This window comes from Ursus americanus, chromosome 18 (genome assembly GCF_024610735.1).
Source record: "Ursus americanus isolate L20-20 chromosome 18, mUrsAme1.1.p, whole genome shotgun sequence".
NCBI classification, from domain to species: domain Eukaryota; kingdom Metazoa; phylum Chordata; class Mammalia; order Carnivora; family Ursidae; genus Ursus; species Ursus americanus.
In genome coordinates, this window is record NC_142144.1 from 8,090,471 (window position 1) to 8,104,642 (window position 14,172).

Below are 14,172 nucleotides of genomic sequence, written 5' to 3' on the forward strand. Positions count from 1 at the left end.
ACAGTCTCCTCTTAGTTGCCAAGCTTCTGCTTCAAGTTGGTGAGCACTGCCTCAGTTTCTCCTTCTCCCCTTTCCTCATAAACCGGTCTCCTGGAGACTCACCCGCCCAAGTCCCGAGAGACATTCCCCCTTCTTGTTCAGACTGGCGTTGGCACACCCTCCCCTGGGCCGATGTCGCTGTGCCCTGAACCCCTGCCTTTCCTGGGTCTTCATGCCCAGTCACTTGTTCCCTTCTTCTCTGTGCTTCTCCTGCCATGTATGCCTGGGTCAGGGCTGTGTCTTCTTCCTCACTGTCCCTCACAGGGGGCTGTGGTGTCTATGGGTTTGTTGAGGTATTTGTTAAAGGTCGGCCCCTCTTCTTGAAATTGTTTCTACAACACACTGACTTCCAGGCCCCACAACTGCCCTGGTTGCCCTGGGACCTCGCCTTTGGCCTCTTCACCGGCCACTTCATGCTCCCATGATGCTCCTTTATACTAGCTTATTCTCGTTTGCTCTCTCCTTTTTTTTTTTTTTAAAGATTTTATTTATTTATTTGAGATAGAGAAAAAGAGCAGGGAGAGGGAGAGGCAGACTTCCCGCTGAGCAGGGAGCCAGACATGGGGCTCGATCCCAGGACCCCAGGATCATGACCTGAGCCGAAGGTGACACTTAACGACTCAGCCACCCAGGCGCCCCTCATTTTGCTCTCTCCTTGGTGAACTCTCTACTCCCTTGGCTTTACCCAGAGTGGGGGTGACCTTCTACCACACCCATGCCTCTAGCCTTGCTGTCACAAGTGACCTCCAGTGTTGGGGCTCAAAACCTGAAAGCAATTTCAACCCTTCTCTCTCTCTCTCTCTTTTTTTTTGGCCATATCTCGTCTGTCACCAAAGCCTGAATGGTCCCTCCATTATCTGGATTGGATCTTCTGTTCTCATCTCAAGACTCTGGAATGTTCGCCTATCATCACATACTTGTCCTTAGGGGAAAACAGTACTAACTCGAACATTCTTGGCTCTGAGCTGACTCTTCACCAGGTAGATGCCCAGCTGTGAATCCTGAACCCCAGAAGGAAAGCACCACCACTCACGCCCGGATGTCTCCGTGGCAGGGAAAGTACCTGCGTTTCTGTGATCCTAGGTAAGCTATTCAAGCTTCAAAACACATAAGAAAGGCACAGAAGGCACTGTGCTTCTCCAACAAGTCAGTCGGCCTTTTAAGGCTGAAGATCTTGCTCTCAAATTGTAGGTAAAGGAAAGCAAGTCCCAGAAATGAAATGATAACTGGCAGATCCCCAAGTCCTGAAAACTGGGATTTCATGGCTCTCAAATGCTCACATGCTCACAACCGGGAGGCACAGGGGACGGCAACAGTCCCCGAAAGGGGAACAAACAGGAAAATTAAAAAGGAAAAAGAACACTTCGAGTACTCATCAGACTCACATAACTCATGGCAATCTAGCAGTGAGCCAGCGAGGTTGCTTACATGGGACTGAACAGTTCGGATGGGTCTGTGCAGGGGAAGAGCAAAGTGATCAAGGTTTTTCTTACCAATCGCGTAAGGAGCCTGGTTCCAACAGAACTGGAAATCTGACGCAGAGGGTTGAACCAAAAAAGAGCCCCCATTAAATGGGCAAACCTTTTTATAGATGCAACTGTCTGCAACAAAACAATAGCGACTCATTTTTTGTGAGAGACAATGCTTAGAGCCGGTAATTAGCTAAACGAAAACACAGGCAACCAGGATAGTGTCCTTTCTGCTAGGTCGTCATACGTAGCTGGAACGACATGGCCTCGACGCCAGGTTCTCAGCCAGGAGGCGGTTGGAGCCACAGCGACACAACTCCAGCAAGTATCACAGCTGCCATTCTGGGAGGATTTACTGCGTGCCAGGCACTGAGCTTTAAACACGCCAGCTTGTTCAATCTAAGTAACCTTCTGAAGTCGATGCCATTATTACGCTCAGTTTACAGATGAGAAAACTGAGGCCAGGAGAGGTGACGCGGCTTGTCCAAGTGTCACAAGTACCACACGGGGGAGCAGGGTTTGAACGCGGGTGTGCCTGACTGCAGACAAGAAGGGGCGCTTGATGAAACTCCCCCCCCCGACGGAGGAGGCGCTCCTGCAAAGTGGGTCATGCTCTGAGCCTCACTCGGCGCGACGAGTGTGGTGCAGGCCGTGTACTCCCCGCCACCTCCCCTCCTCCACATTTTACCAGGAAAACTCGAAGCCGTATGCCTGTGTCGCACTGGGGAACACGAGCCAGAATGAAGTCCAGGTTGAACAGCTGCCCCAGTCCCGGCCTGCTCTGAGCTCTAAAGGTAAGTCCCGGTGGTTCGGATCCTCTCTGAGTGAGAAGGTCCGTATAGAACAAAGGCTCCTGTTATTCCAGAAGCCCTTCGTGTGTTAACCATACAGTTTTATTTTTAATTATTTTTAAAAACAATTTTATGCAGATATAACTTAGGTACCAGAAAATTCATCCCCTTTAAGGGTACGATTCAAAGTATCTGAGTACATTGGCAGGGTTGTACAATGTCACAATCTAATTTTATCATCTCTTCATGACCCTAAGAAGAAACGTCATGCCCGTTAAGCACTCACTCCCACCAGTTTGGACCAGAACGCTGTGCCCCGCGCCGTGGGAGGGCAGAGGCTGGGGAAGCAGGGCTGCTGGTCAGGGCCCGCATGGGGGCGAGCAGGAGGCCCTCCCGGCAGCTGCCACAGCCCAGCTGAGGCTCCCAACCTGTCAAATCTGTTTGGAGCGTCCTGCCCCATCGGGGCTTAGGGACTCCTTTCATGTGACCACTAGGCTTGCAAAGCAATCGCCTTATATAGTTTAAGTAACAGACTAAGTCCTTAGGAGAGGAAAAATGAGCCAAAGTCAGTGCTGTCTTGTTTTTGCTACAGTGGATTCACTAGGGGAGAAAAAGGTACCTTCGGTCTCAGCTGAGGCCCTTGCTCCCAGAGAGGACACGGCTGCGCCCTTTGCCTCCTGCCTGTGGCTCCGGCCGCTCAGAGGTGCAGGTGTGGCTGATCCCCCCTCTTACCCTCTGGCCCATCTGCTCCTGCTCTCAGGGCTGCACCCTAGTTCACCCTTCTTCATCGGGTCTTTCCCCCCAGCCTACAAGCACACTGACTTCTCCTTCCACCTTCTAGAAATCTACTGCTCTTCCTCCTCTGCGACCTGTCTTCCTCCTTTACTGAACTCTGCCTTCTCTTTCTCCCCAAAGGAAAATTCTCTGGAAGGCTCTTCTGGGCTCCCGTCTCTACTTCCTCTTGCATTCTCTCCCATCTTGTGCAGTGGGGTTTGCTGCCGCTGCTTCCCAGGGACACCTGCGCTCTCATTAAGGTTTCCTGAGGACCTCCACCTCGTGCTCCAGGATCCCCGTTCCCTACTTAAACTGCTGCCTTTCGGGAGATTTCCTTCCCTGTGGCTACTGCTCGGTCTGCTGGTTCCTCCCATCTCTCTCCCCACTTCCCAGACCCTCAGTGTCCCTTACACGCTAACAAGGATCTCCACGGGCATTCGCCCCTCAGCCCCGTGTCTCCATCAGCCCATCTGGGAGGCACTGACAGTGTCCAGACTCAACTCTTGATCTTTCCTCCCAAACTTGCTCCTTTTAAAGTTTCCTACATCTCAGTAAATGGTATTCTCCATTCTCCCACCTGCTCAAGTCCCAAAGCGCAGCCTCCCTTCTCTCCCGGCCCACGCCATGTTAGATTCACGAACCGATGAGCCTGGCTCTCACATTTCAAGTACGTTGAGGGTCTAACCCTGTCTCAGCACCTCCACCGCTGTGTGCTGGTGCCAGCCACTGTCATCTCTCATCACGTGGGTGCAGTACCTGGTAAGCGAACTGCCTTACCCGCTTCTGTGAAGTTCTCCACACAGAGGCCCGCGTGGCCCGTGGTCCTTTTCACGCCTAGGTCTGATCCTGTCGCCCCTTTGCTCAAAATCTTCCAGGCTGCTCACCAGCTAAAAGGCCCTTCACCCTGAACCTGGTCCTCTTTAGATAGCATTTCTATCCACTCGCACCCACACTCACGCTGTTGTGGCCACACTGGTCATCTTGGGGTCACCCTGAAATACTAGCCTGTTCCCTCCTCAAGGTCCTTACACACCCCTTCTTGACTCCCTCAGGGTCGTCTCTCTGAGCGCCTCGTCCAAGGAGGCCTTCCTTCTCCACCTTCCCTAAATGGAGACCCGCGGTCCCCACTCCTGCCCACCTCTAGCCCCTCTCCCTGCTTGACGTCCTTAACACATACCACCATTCCACATACTAGGTGCTTTTCTTACTTATCCTGTTAATTGTCTATCTGCCCCCTTGAAAATGTACACTCTGAGAGGCAGGGATTTGTGTATCTTTTACTCACTATGGAAACATTAGGTGTTCCGTAAATATTTGTAGAATGAGTGAACTACTCTTCCCTCGCCGTCCCCGCTCAGAAAGGACACAGCAGTGATGTGCTCAAGGCCCGGGTCCATCACACACATCTCCTCTCCACCCCCTTATCCCACCCCAGCTCCCACCAGGGGACAGTAGACTGCTGGTGGGTTTGAGGAGCTCTGGGCTGGAGGAGACCTGAGCTCGCGGAGCAGAGATCATGCTGGATGGCTGGGGATGCCGTGTATGTGCCTCGGGAGCTCAGCCTGTCCCAGAGTGGAGTGCCCTCCCTGAGAAATAGTCACCTGGGCATGGATGGTGTGACCCAGACTGCACTTCAGAGGCCCCTCTGCTCCCCTTGCCAAGTGAATAAGCCCCAGGGACCCCAATATGACCCCAGAGAAGTAGAGGGCTCTCCCTCCCCAGAACTAATATTGCTGGTTTCCGCACCTGAGGACAGGGGGCTCTAAATGAGACTGAACTGACTTAGAAAAGTAAGCAAAGCATGTTTCTTGAGCCCCAGAGCTGTGAAGCACATTCACACTTTATAGCGCTGGAGTCCATGCCTGGCCCTCCCCTAAACTGTGAGCTCACTGCAGTCCCTGGCAGCGCCTTTCACTGTTGTGTCTCAGATCTAGCATGTGCCTGGCACAGAGAAGGTCGTCCGTTGTGGTTTAAAAAGGGGCAGCCTGAATGGGGGAGCCGGGGTGAGGGGCAGGAGTCTAAAAATGTCGTGGCACAGGAAGGAGCTAGGAGTCCATGACCTTGCCTCCTTTGACCTTCCCCGTCCAGCAGGGTGACAGACACTACTTCTAATTTTAAAACAAATTTCTCTGAAGAAAAGTCCCTTTCTGCATGTAGAAAAGTCAATGGAGGTTACAAAACCAACTGGATGCTGATTGATGCTCTGATGAATCTGGAATAAAGGGGAAAAAAATATCTTGCCGTGCCTGGCAACATGTTATGGGTTTTACACGTATAGTCTGTTTAATCTTCACAGCAGACACGGGAGGTAGGTTTTGTATTCCTCACATGACTCACCTGGAAGTTAAGACTCAGGTTAAATGTGGTCACACGGAGAATCAATGGTACTTATGTGAGTGTTTCTAGTTTCCTTGTGTGATTATCTTTAAAACACCATCAGCAAACAGAGTTCACCTTAGTACTGAAACTTATTATTTGCATTAAAGGTGAATCATTATTGAAAGCTATGGTCACGGCCAAATTTTCTTTCTTTTTTTAAGTCAAGACTGACTCTGATATTCCAGATAGAGATTAATTACAAGAAAAAAAGATCCTTGGTATATTGAAGCATTTATATTCCCCCCCCGAAACTGATCCTGCAAATACATTTTTCTCAAAGAACATATAACTGGAAGTTATAATTTCTATTATAAAATATTTTCATCTTTAACATATCTGAGATAAAAGTCTCTTTATATGAAACTCTGAGTTTATAAAAGTTGTGCTTTACTTTTTGTTTTTTAATAGAAATAGAAAAAAAACCTGATGCAAATCAGCTGTAAATATTGGGGGGAGCAAGATCATTTGATAGCACCTTACTGACAAGGGTCTTCAGGGCACAGGCATCTGGATAGAAGCGGGTGAGCGCAGCGTGCACTGTGTGTGTGGGAATGAGTTATAGAGTGGCCTGGGGGACTGTGGGGGAAACCAGCTGGTTCTCTGGGCTTGTTCACTGGGGACCCGCCAGCCTGCTGGGAGAAGGAGGGAGATGGAAAAGGAAAACCAGATTCCTGACCCAGAGAAATGGAAGCAAGTGGCACAGCTGGGAGACAGAGGCAGGTCTGGGAACCTCGGGGATTCCCAAGGCCTTGACCCACATGGCATCTAAACACACAGAGCTTATTACCTTCTGACGGCTTGGTGGGTCTAGGAAAACAGACATACACACACACACACACACACACACACACACACACCGATCCCATTTGAGATGAAACCAGAGCCTGAAGCCAGGAGACCAGCAAAGCCAGAGGAAGTGGAACTCCCTGGGGCTCCGTGAGCCAGAGAGGCCACCTGAACCACACCTGGCATAGCACTGGGCCACTGCTGCTCACAGGAACGCGGCCTGCTCAGGTCCGTAAGCTTCCGGTTTGGGACAGGGAGGATGTCACCCACATGTTTCCATGTTCCTTCTCTTTTCAGTTTGGGACTAATCATCCCATTCTGATAACCTGCTCTATCTTTCTGTTCTAATCTTCTCTCCCACCTAAAATCCCTCCTATCCTTTTTAAGCATTTAAAAGGAAAAAAAAATTGACATCGGTTTGTAAAGCATTCTGCCACAAGTTTTTCCTCCCAGATTTTTCAATAACCTGGAAAGACAGCATGTGAAAGAGAAGAAAGAAAGAGATAAAGAGATCTTATAGAAGTGACCCTCCTGCTTCACTGGGCCCTGTAACCCAGGAGCCAGGGCGGCTGGAGCAGCCTGGCTGAGCCGTGGGGCCCGGGAACCCGGCTGGAGTGCAGGCAGTGAGCTCTGTTCCTGCTGTCTTGCCTGTCAGCCCCCTCACCACAGGGCTATCAAATCTCGCATCTCGAAAATGATTTTTATCAAACGAATTTCTCTGCTGGTAATTAGCTTTCCCATATTTACTAATCAAAAATCAATCGAACTATCAGCCCCATGTATATCGAAATCTATACAATTCTAGGCTGAAAGAATATGTTTTATTGTTTTAGTTATACTGGGCAGGCTTATCCAGGCAAATATCTTACTACTTTTAGCCTTAAAAGGATCCTTTTTATTGTAGTATCATAGTAGCTTTTGACATGCTGAAAATCCTTGAAGACCCTCTTTGCTGTGCTCGAGCTGGTCTGCCTGAAAGCCACCCTGCCACTGGCCCCAAGCCAACGCAGGTGAGGCCGGATACGCCAGGCTGAGGCTGATTTCGTTAACACCCGGGAAGCAGCAACGAGTAGAAGAGCAACCGTGGTTAAAATTTGGGGTGCTGGGGTCAGGAAGGCCCCCAATGTGAACCCTGGGTCTGCTGTTTTGTTAGCTGCATGATCCCGAGAAAGGCAGGTCACCTCTCCAGGCCTCAGGGACCTTATCTCCAAACCTCAGGTAATAACAATACCTGAGAATTCAGTGAAAGAGTCACTGGAGTCTACTGAGCACAGCGCCTGGCACACGGTAAGGGTTCCCTAAATGGAAGCCACTGTCAGCACCCCGTATCCTGGAGACAGTGCCACGGGCAGGCCCATCTTACCAGGAGGGCTGGGAGATCCCGCTCGGAATGCCATTTTGGACGCTCCCTGCAGTGTAATTAAGGTCATAGGAACAAGGCACCAGGTAAATCTAGGTCTGGCTTCCTTTAAATTGCCCAGGAAAAGAGCAGTTAATTTTAGCAACTTACAGTTGTAACACAAGAGCAGCCCGGCTTCTCCGTCTTCATACACATCAATAGCTGCCACGAAATTAACCTGAAATGAGAAAGGCAGCGGTGGTGGGCAGGCTGGACAGGACACTGCTGAAAGACCTTCTCAAGGTCAAGGCTTCGGCGGGGGTCGGGGGGGTTTGGCTTTCTGTAAACTCAGGTGCTGGGGGGTCACTTCCACCTCGGGCAGCCATGGTTATAATGCACAGAACCGTCTCTCCTTCCTTTCCCCAGTGGGACTTTGTCACCATCTTTTCTATCCGTCGAGGAGCTCTCGGGAGACGGGCATCTCCATTCTCTCTGTTAACAGGACTCCTATTTGGGTAGCGTGCTCCTGTTCCCAAAGCTTCCTTGCAGGGGGAGTTCAGTTCACTCGCACATCGGTCCTGGGGAGTACGTGGTATTCCTCCCACTTCACAGATGAGGGAAGTGAGACTCAGAGATGTGAAGCTGTAAGTGACCCACTCTCACACTTCAGCTAGCGGACGCTCGCACAACCTTACCCACTCTCACACTTCAGCTAGCGGACGCTCGCACAACCTTACCCACTCTCACACTTCAGCTAGCAGACGCTCGCACAATCTCAGAACCACTGGGCCAGGTCTTCCCTTCCATTCCCTCGCTCTCCTGCACTCGGAGGGAGGCAGCAGGACACCACAGAAAGGGCATCGGAAGACCTGGTTCGTCTTCCGTTCCTAGTTCTGGGCAAACTCGCCTCCCTGGGCTGCAGTGTCTGGTTTGAGAAGACAGTGCTCCACCTGGGGCTGCTTAGGTCCCTCTGGAGTTTCAAACCCCGGCCCTCTACACTAATCCCCTGCTCCTTTTTTTTTTTTTTTTTAAAGATTTTATTTATTTATTTAACAGAGAGAGAGACAGCCAGCGAGAGAGGGAACACAAGCAGGGGGAGTGGGAGAGGAAGAAGCAGGCTCATAGTGGAGGAGCCTGATGTGGGGCTCGATCCCAGAACGCCGGGATCACGCCCTGAGCCGAAGGCAGGTGCTTAATGACTGCGCCACCCAGGCACCCCCCACCCCCCACTCCTTTCACTCCCTCACTGTCTTCACTGGTGGTCTGCCCCACCCCCCACGACTGGGGGTCTGCCCTCTTTGGCCTCCACAAAGATTTCCTTCTGCCCCAAACTGAAGACCTCTGGCCAAGGCTCATCTCTGCCCAGCTCTCCGCAGCCCCTGACATGTGGCATCTCCTCCCTCCTGGCCGCTCTCCCACTTCAAGTTATTCTTCCACATCTTGGCTCTTCCCTCATTTAGAAAAATAATCCTCTTCCTAGCTTCACACTTCATTCTGAACTCAAAATCCCTGACTCCCGCCCGTCAGGCACACGCTCTCCTCAGAGCTCCTGCTCACGTTTCCAAGGTTTTCGTTCTTGTTCCCAACCCAACAGATTCCACACCCAAGTTCTGGAGAGGCAGGAGAGGGAGCAGGGCCGCAGGCAGGGGCACGGACTCCAGTCAGGCAGACCCGAGTGAATATCCTGTCTATACCACTGACTGCCTCTGTGGCTTGTGGCAAACGGCTTAACCTCTGGCCTCAGGTCTTCGCCTGTAAAACTGGTGTAAGGACAATAACTTTGCTGGCCTGTAATGAGAACTCCACAAGACGAGGCCAAGTGTTTCGAGGAGGGCCTGACACTGCCTGGTCAGCACTATGACCATCTTCCCCTCACACGTGACTAGTTTCCTCTTAAACCTCCTCCTCTTTGTGAGCAGAGCTAGCCCTGACGTCTCAGGGGGCCCCTCACTCCCCCAAGCCCAGCAGCCTCTTCTTCAGGGGCTCTTGGGTGTCTTGTGTGTGCCTGCTGCCGCCCCGGGTAGGAGCACGGGCCTGTCCCCCTCAGCTTGCCTCTCCAGCCCCTTCTGGAGTCAATGCCGCCCAGGCCCACCTGGGCTCCTCCTGCAGACCCTCCACCGGCCAGCCCTCCTCCCTATTGCTGTCACCACCACTGTGCTGAACCCCCACTGGCCACCCTCAGTACGGGGTACTCCTCCCACTTCACCTAGCACGGGGCCTCTGCCGTGGCTCCGGCCTCCCTACGATGGAACCCCTGTCCCCTCTCGTCCGTCATCATCTGGCACTGTCCTAGCTGTCATTCAGCCGTCAGAAATGAATGAATAAGGCAGGGTTCCACCCCTCAAGAAAAAACCAGGAAAGCATTTAAATACATAAAACAAGGTACAACGAGGCAAATGCCATTAGCAAGAGCTGTGGGTGCTTGGGGCGGGGGCGGAGACTGCGAGGCTCAGAGGTCAAATGTCAACTCTGGGAGCAGAAAGACTTGGGGACCAAATTCCAGATAATTCTTGCCTGCTATATATCCGACCCCTCTACCTTAATGACCTGCACAGTGTGTGTCGCCGTGTGACGTTCACTTACTTGTCTGTTGATCGGAGCCCCCCTCCCCAGTAGAACATCAGCGGCGTGAACAGAGGCCTCGCCTGTGCTGTTCACTGTTAGGCACTCAGCATCTGCACGGGGCCTGGCACGTGGCAGGAGCAGAATAAATCCTCGGGGACTGCATGACTGAATAAAGGAGGTCTTGCTCTGTCATTCTAGAGGTGTGCGCCCTTTGGCCACTTGTTCAACCTCGCAGCCTCAGTTTCTCCACTTGTAAAAGGAGAGCTAGGAAGGACATCTGCCCCTGCGGGGGCTGGGATTCCATGAGGCCTCTTACGGAAGCACCCGGCACAGGGCCTGCTACTTGGGAAATGCTCATTATACGTCAGCTGACACCAGGCCCTAGCTGTGGAACCGGCATCAAGGGGTATGTGATGTGAGGGAGCAGCCTTTGAACTCTCTGGTCCCAAAGGGAACCTTCCCGTCCCCACCACTTTGACTTAGAATCATTTCCTCGTCACGTGTCCTAGTACCTGTCAGCTGGATGACACTTACCCAGCCAGAGGGAGGACAGGAGGGGCCAAGTGCTACCAGCTTTGTAGCCTGGACCTTTGTGGCCTACCCCCCATCATGCCTTGGGACGTGGCTGTGGAGGCCACAGCATGCTGGGGTCCAGGGCACAGACTTCCGAGTCAGAGAGCCTGGGTTCAAGTTCTGTCTCTGCTACTTATCAGCTGTGTGGTTTTGGGTAAACAAGCGACTACTCCTTTCTGAGTCTCAGTTTCCTTTTCTGTAAAAATGGGGAAGTGAACAGTACATTCCCTACAGTTGCTGGGCTGATTTCATGGGACAGGGCTTATGAGGTGCCCTGGCGTGGGGCCAGACACAGAAGCGATCATTCAGTGGTGGCCGTGTTTATTCTCATCATGGGAGGGTCATTGGTGGGAAAGGCTGGGACGGGACAGCCTGTGTGTTGAGAGGTAGGGCCCGTGTATGTGCTTGGGGTGGGGGAGGGAGAGACGCATGGCCATCACAGGAATAGAGGAAGTTCGGGCAGAACTGGACCAAGGTCTGGACATGGTGGCAGCAGACATCAGGGAAGTCACTGACATGCGGGGGCCATATGAGGGGGTCCCAGGGCCATGCTGACTGGTGGACAAGCACGCCGGCATGTGGGGATTGCAGGGTAGGCAGTGGCAGAGCTCCGGCCACGGGGCTGGCACTCAGGGATACCATGGCTTGGACTGAGTCACTTACTCCCTGGCACCCCCTGGCATTTTGTTCAGACCTCTATTAACACTTAGTGCAGTGAGACCCATTTCATGCTTTGATGCCTACGTGGGTCTCCCCAGGTGAGGGGCCTGGCGGGAGTCAGTCTCTGAAACATTGTTTCTTGACCAGGTGAGGACACTAGAATCAACAGAGCTTTAAAGAACATATTCTGGGTTCTCACTCCTAGAGATCCTCCTATAGTAGGTCCAGGGTAGGACACAGGTGTCGGCTTTTGATTTTTTATTTGATTAAAAATAAGTAATTCACTTTATTGGCATTTTAAAATGATAAGGGCAACATACGGTGGTTGCGAAAATTCAAAACACAGGTTTGTAACAAGCCAAGTCTGCACCCCACCTTCCCCGGCCCCAGCCCCAGCTGAAAGTGGGAGCCACTGCTAGGTCAGCGTCTGACCTGCCCATGTGATTCTGGGGTGAGCTTCCCACTGAGATCCACTGGGTCCTGGGCAGATGGTCAAGATGGGGACTTAGGCCCAGCATCTAAGCCAGAGACCTAGATTGCATGACGAGGTCTGCAATTCCTTCTAGAGGAGACCTTTGTTTTAGGAAGGAGGTCAAGGCTGGCTGTTGGAGCTGGGGCAGCAGGTCACGATAGGCCTGTTGGTAAAATGAACTTGATGTTGACTTTCAGATTGCTGCTTTGAGGCTTCTTAAACATTTCCTCTCTTGACCTAGGGTTTCCTGAGACCCTCAGGTGGGGTTGAAGGCTGAAATGGGAATTGAATGGGCTTGGCTGAGAAGAGAGGAGGAATGGAGGCAAGAAACTGGCCAGAAAGTCCACACTGGTGCTGCACAGAGTAACTTGAATGACCCCGAAATGCCCAATGACTTAGGAGGGGTCGGCCGCCCTCTCTCCTGCCTCCATTGCACTGTGGCCTGGGCTGCAGGAACATCTTGGTAAAAAGCTAGTCCTGGGGGCACCTGGGTGGCTCAGTCAGTTAAGAGTCTGCCTTTGGCTCAAGTCATGATCCCAGAGTCGGGGATTGAGCCCCAAGTGGGCTTCTCTGCTCAGCGGGGAGCCTGCTTCTCCCTCTCCCTCTGCCGCTCCCCCTGTTCCTTCTCTCTCCCTCTCTCTCTCTCTCAAATAAAATCTTAAAAAAAAAAAAAAAAAAAAAAAAGGTAGCCCTGTTCCCACAGGCTGTTTCTAACTGGCTATTAGAAAACACTTTGTTCATTACCTTTTCATTTCTCTAGGGCTTATCTTTCCAATTAGACAGTAAACTCCTTGCAAAGATGAGGGGCTGTGTCTGAGGATCCATACGGGCTCAGCAAACACGTGGCAGCCGCGGATGTACCGGGGGATGGAACGTACACACTGACCCACTTACATCTAGGAAAAGGCCTTAAATTTTTTTAAAGGTTTTCTCTTAGGGAAAAACTTAGTGACTTAGTTTTAAAAAGCATATTCAAGAACTTTCAGAAAACCAAAACAAAGGAGTCACCCAAGAAAACCACCTTTAATCTGATTTTTTCCTGGGCCTTCTGAGTCTTATGAGGAAAAAAAAAATCCATAAACACTCTAATAAATTAGGGTATTAAATATAAGTAAATAATAACAATCAGCAGAAAAAGCATGCGAAGTCTTAGGAAACTAGTTGCCAGGGAAGGGACTGATTGAACAAAGACCTGCGGAGCCATGATTTTTCTACCTCTTTTGGGTGGTCACACGGTTTTGAAAAGTAGGAAGGGCAAGAACTTTTTTTTAAAGCTTTTATTTTAAAGTAATCTCTATACCCAGTGTGGGGCTTGAACTTATAACCCCAAGATCAAGAGCCGTATGCTCTTCTGACTGAGCCAGCCAGGTGCCCCCAAGAAGGGCAAGAACTTTTAAAGCCAAATCGGGCCCTTCCTCCTCAGAAGCTGGAAGAGGTTATGGGTTCCCAGTTGCTGGGATGGAGGGGCAGTCCTTCCGGCTTTAAATTAGGAAGAGGTTCAGGGCAGACTCGTTCTACTAGGTCTATGTCTGCATTAGCTGGCAAGACTTACAGCATATTGACCCCCACACACCCAGAAATTCTGATTTAACTGATCCGGGGCGGGGTCAGAGCACTCATCTTTTTAAAGCTTTCAGGAAGGTAAAGCCAGGGCTGAGAAGCAATGCACACCGGCGGTTCCCAGACTTGTCTGAACGTAAGAATCACCTGATGATCATTCAAAACATTCCGAAGCCCCTATCCACACCCAAGACCAGCAAAATCTCTGGGGGTGGGACACGGGCAGCAGCAGCTTTTAAAGCCCCTCAGATGACTCCAGTAGCAGACGAGTGTGGGTGTCACCAAATATACACATATATGAGAAACGACAGATGACCTGTGATCGGTAACTGTGGAAGACAAGGTCTAACCATATCTAGATTTTTCTTTTTCTGATTTTTATTTCTTAAAATCTTACTCTCATTTGGTATTAAGTCTTAATACAGTAATGAGCAATTTTTTAATGACTATTTAGGTAGGGTGTGCCCTAACAGAAGCTGTATTTTTTATTTCTTGTAAAGCATTATCAGAAGGAATTCTGCAGTCTCTTGGACCTAGCTGGACAGGACTGGAGCAAGTCTGTAGGTTTGGAAGTCCTCACCAGGAACTATGTTCTCCGTGGGGGCCACACCCCTGTTCTGCAGTGTCCTTGGTGGCCAAGCCGGGGTGCTGGCTCCCCACTATGCAAACCTCAAGTGGCCCCAGTGTTATTGGGCCCTGCTTCCCAGTGGTAAATGGCCACGGAACTCTCCCATCTGCTGTGTCGGCATGGTGCAGCTCCAGGGA

General features: G+C 51.1%; 1 protein-coding gene across 1 annotated transcript in view; it reads right to left on the reverse strand.

Moving 5' to 3' along the window:
* Nucleotides 1–14,172, reverse strand: part of GARNL3 (GTPase activating Rap/RanGAP domain like 3) — a 141,901-nt gene that overhangs the window by 7,570 nt on the left and 120,159 nt on the right. The window contains exons 24-25 of the mRNA XM_045790907.2: nt 7,749–7,815; nt 1,533–1,640 (exon numbers count right to left, since the gene is read on the reverse strand). Coding sequence (XP_045646863.1) covers nt 1,533–1,640; nt 7,749–7,815 — 175 coding nt within the window. The remainder of the gene's footprint in view (nt 1–1,532; nt 1,641–7,748; nt 7,816–14,172) is intronic.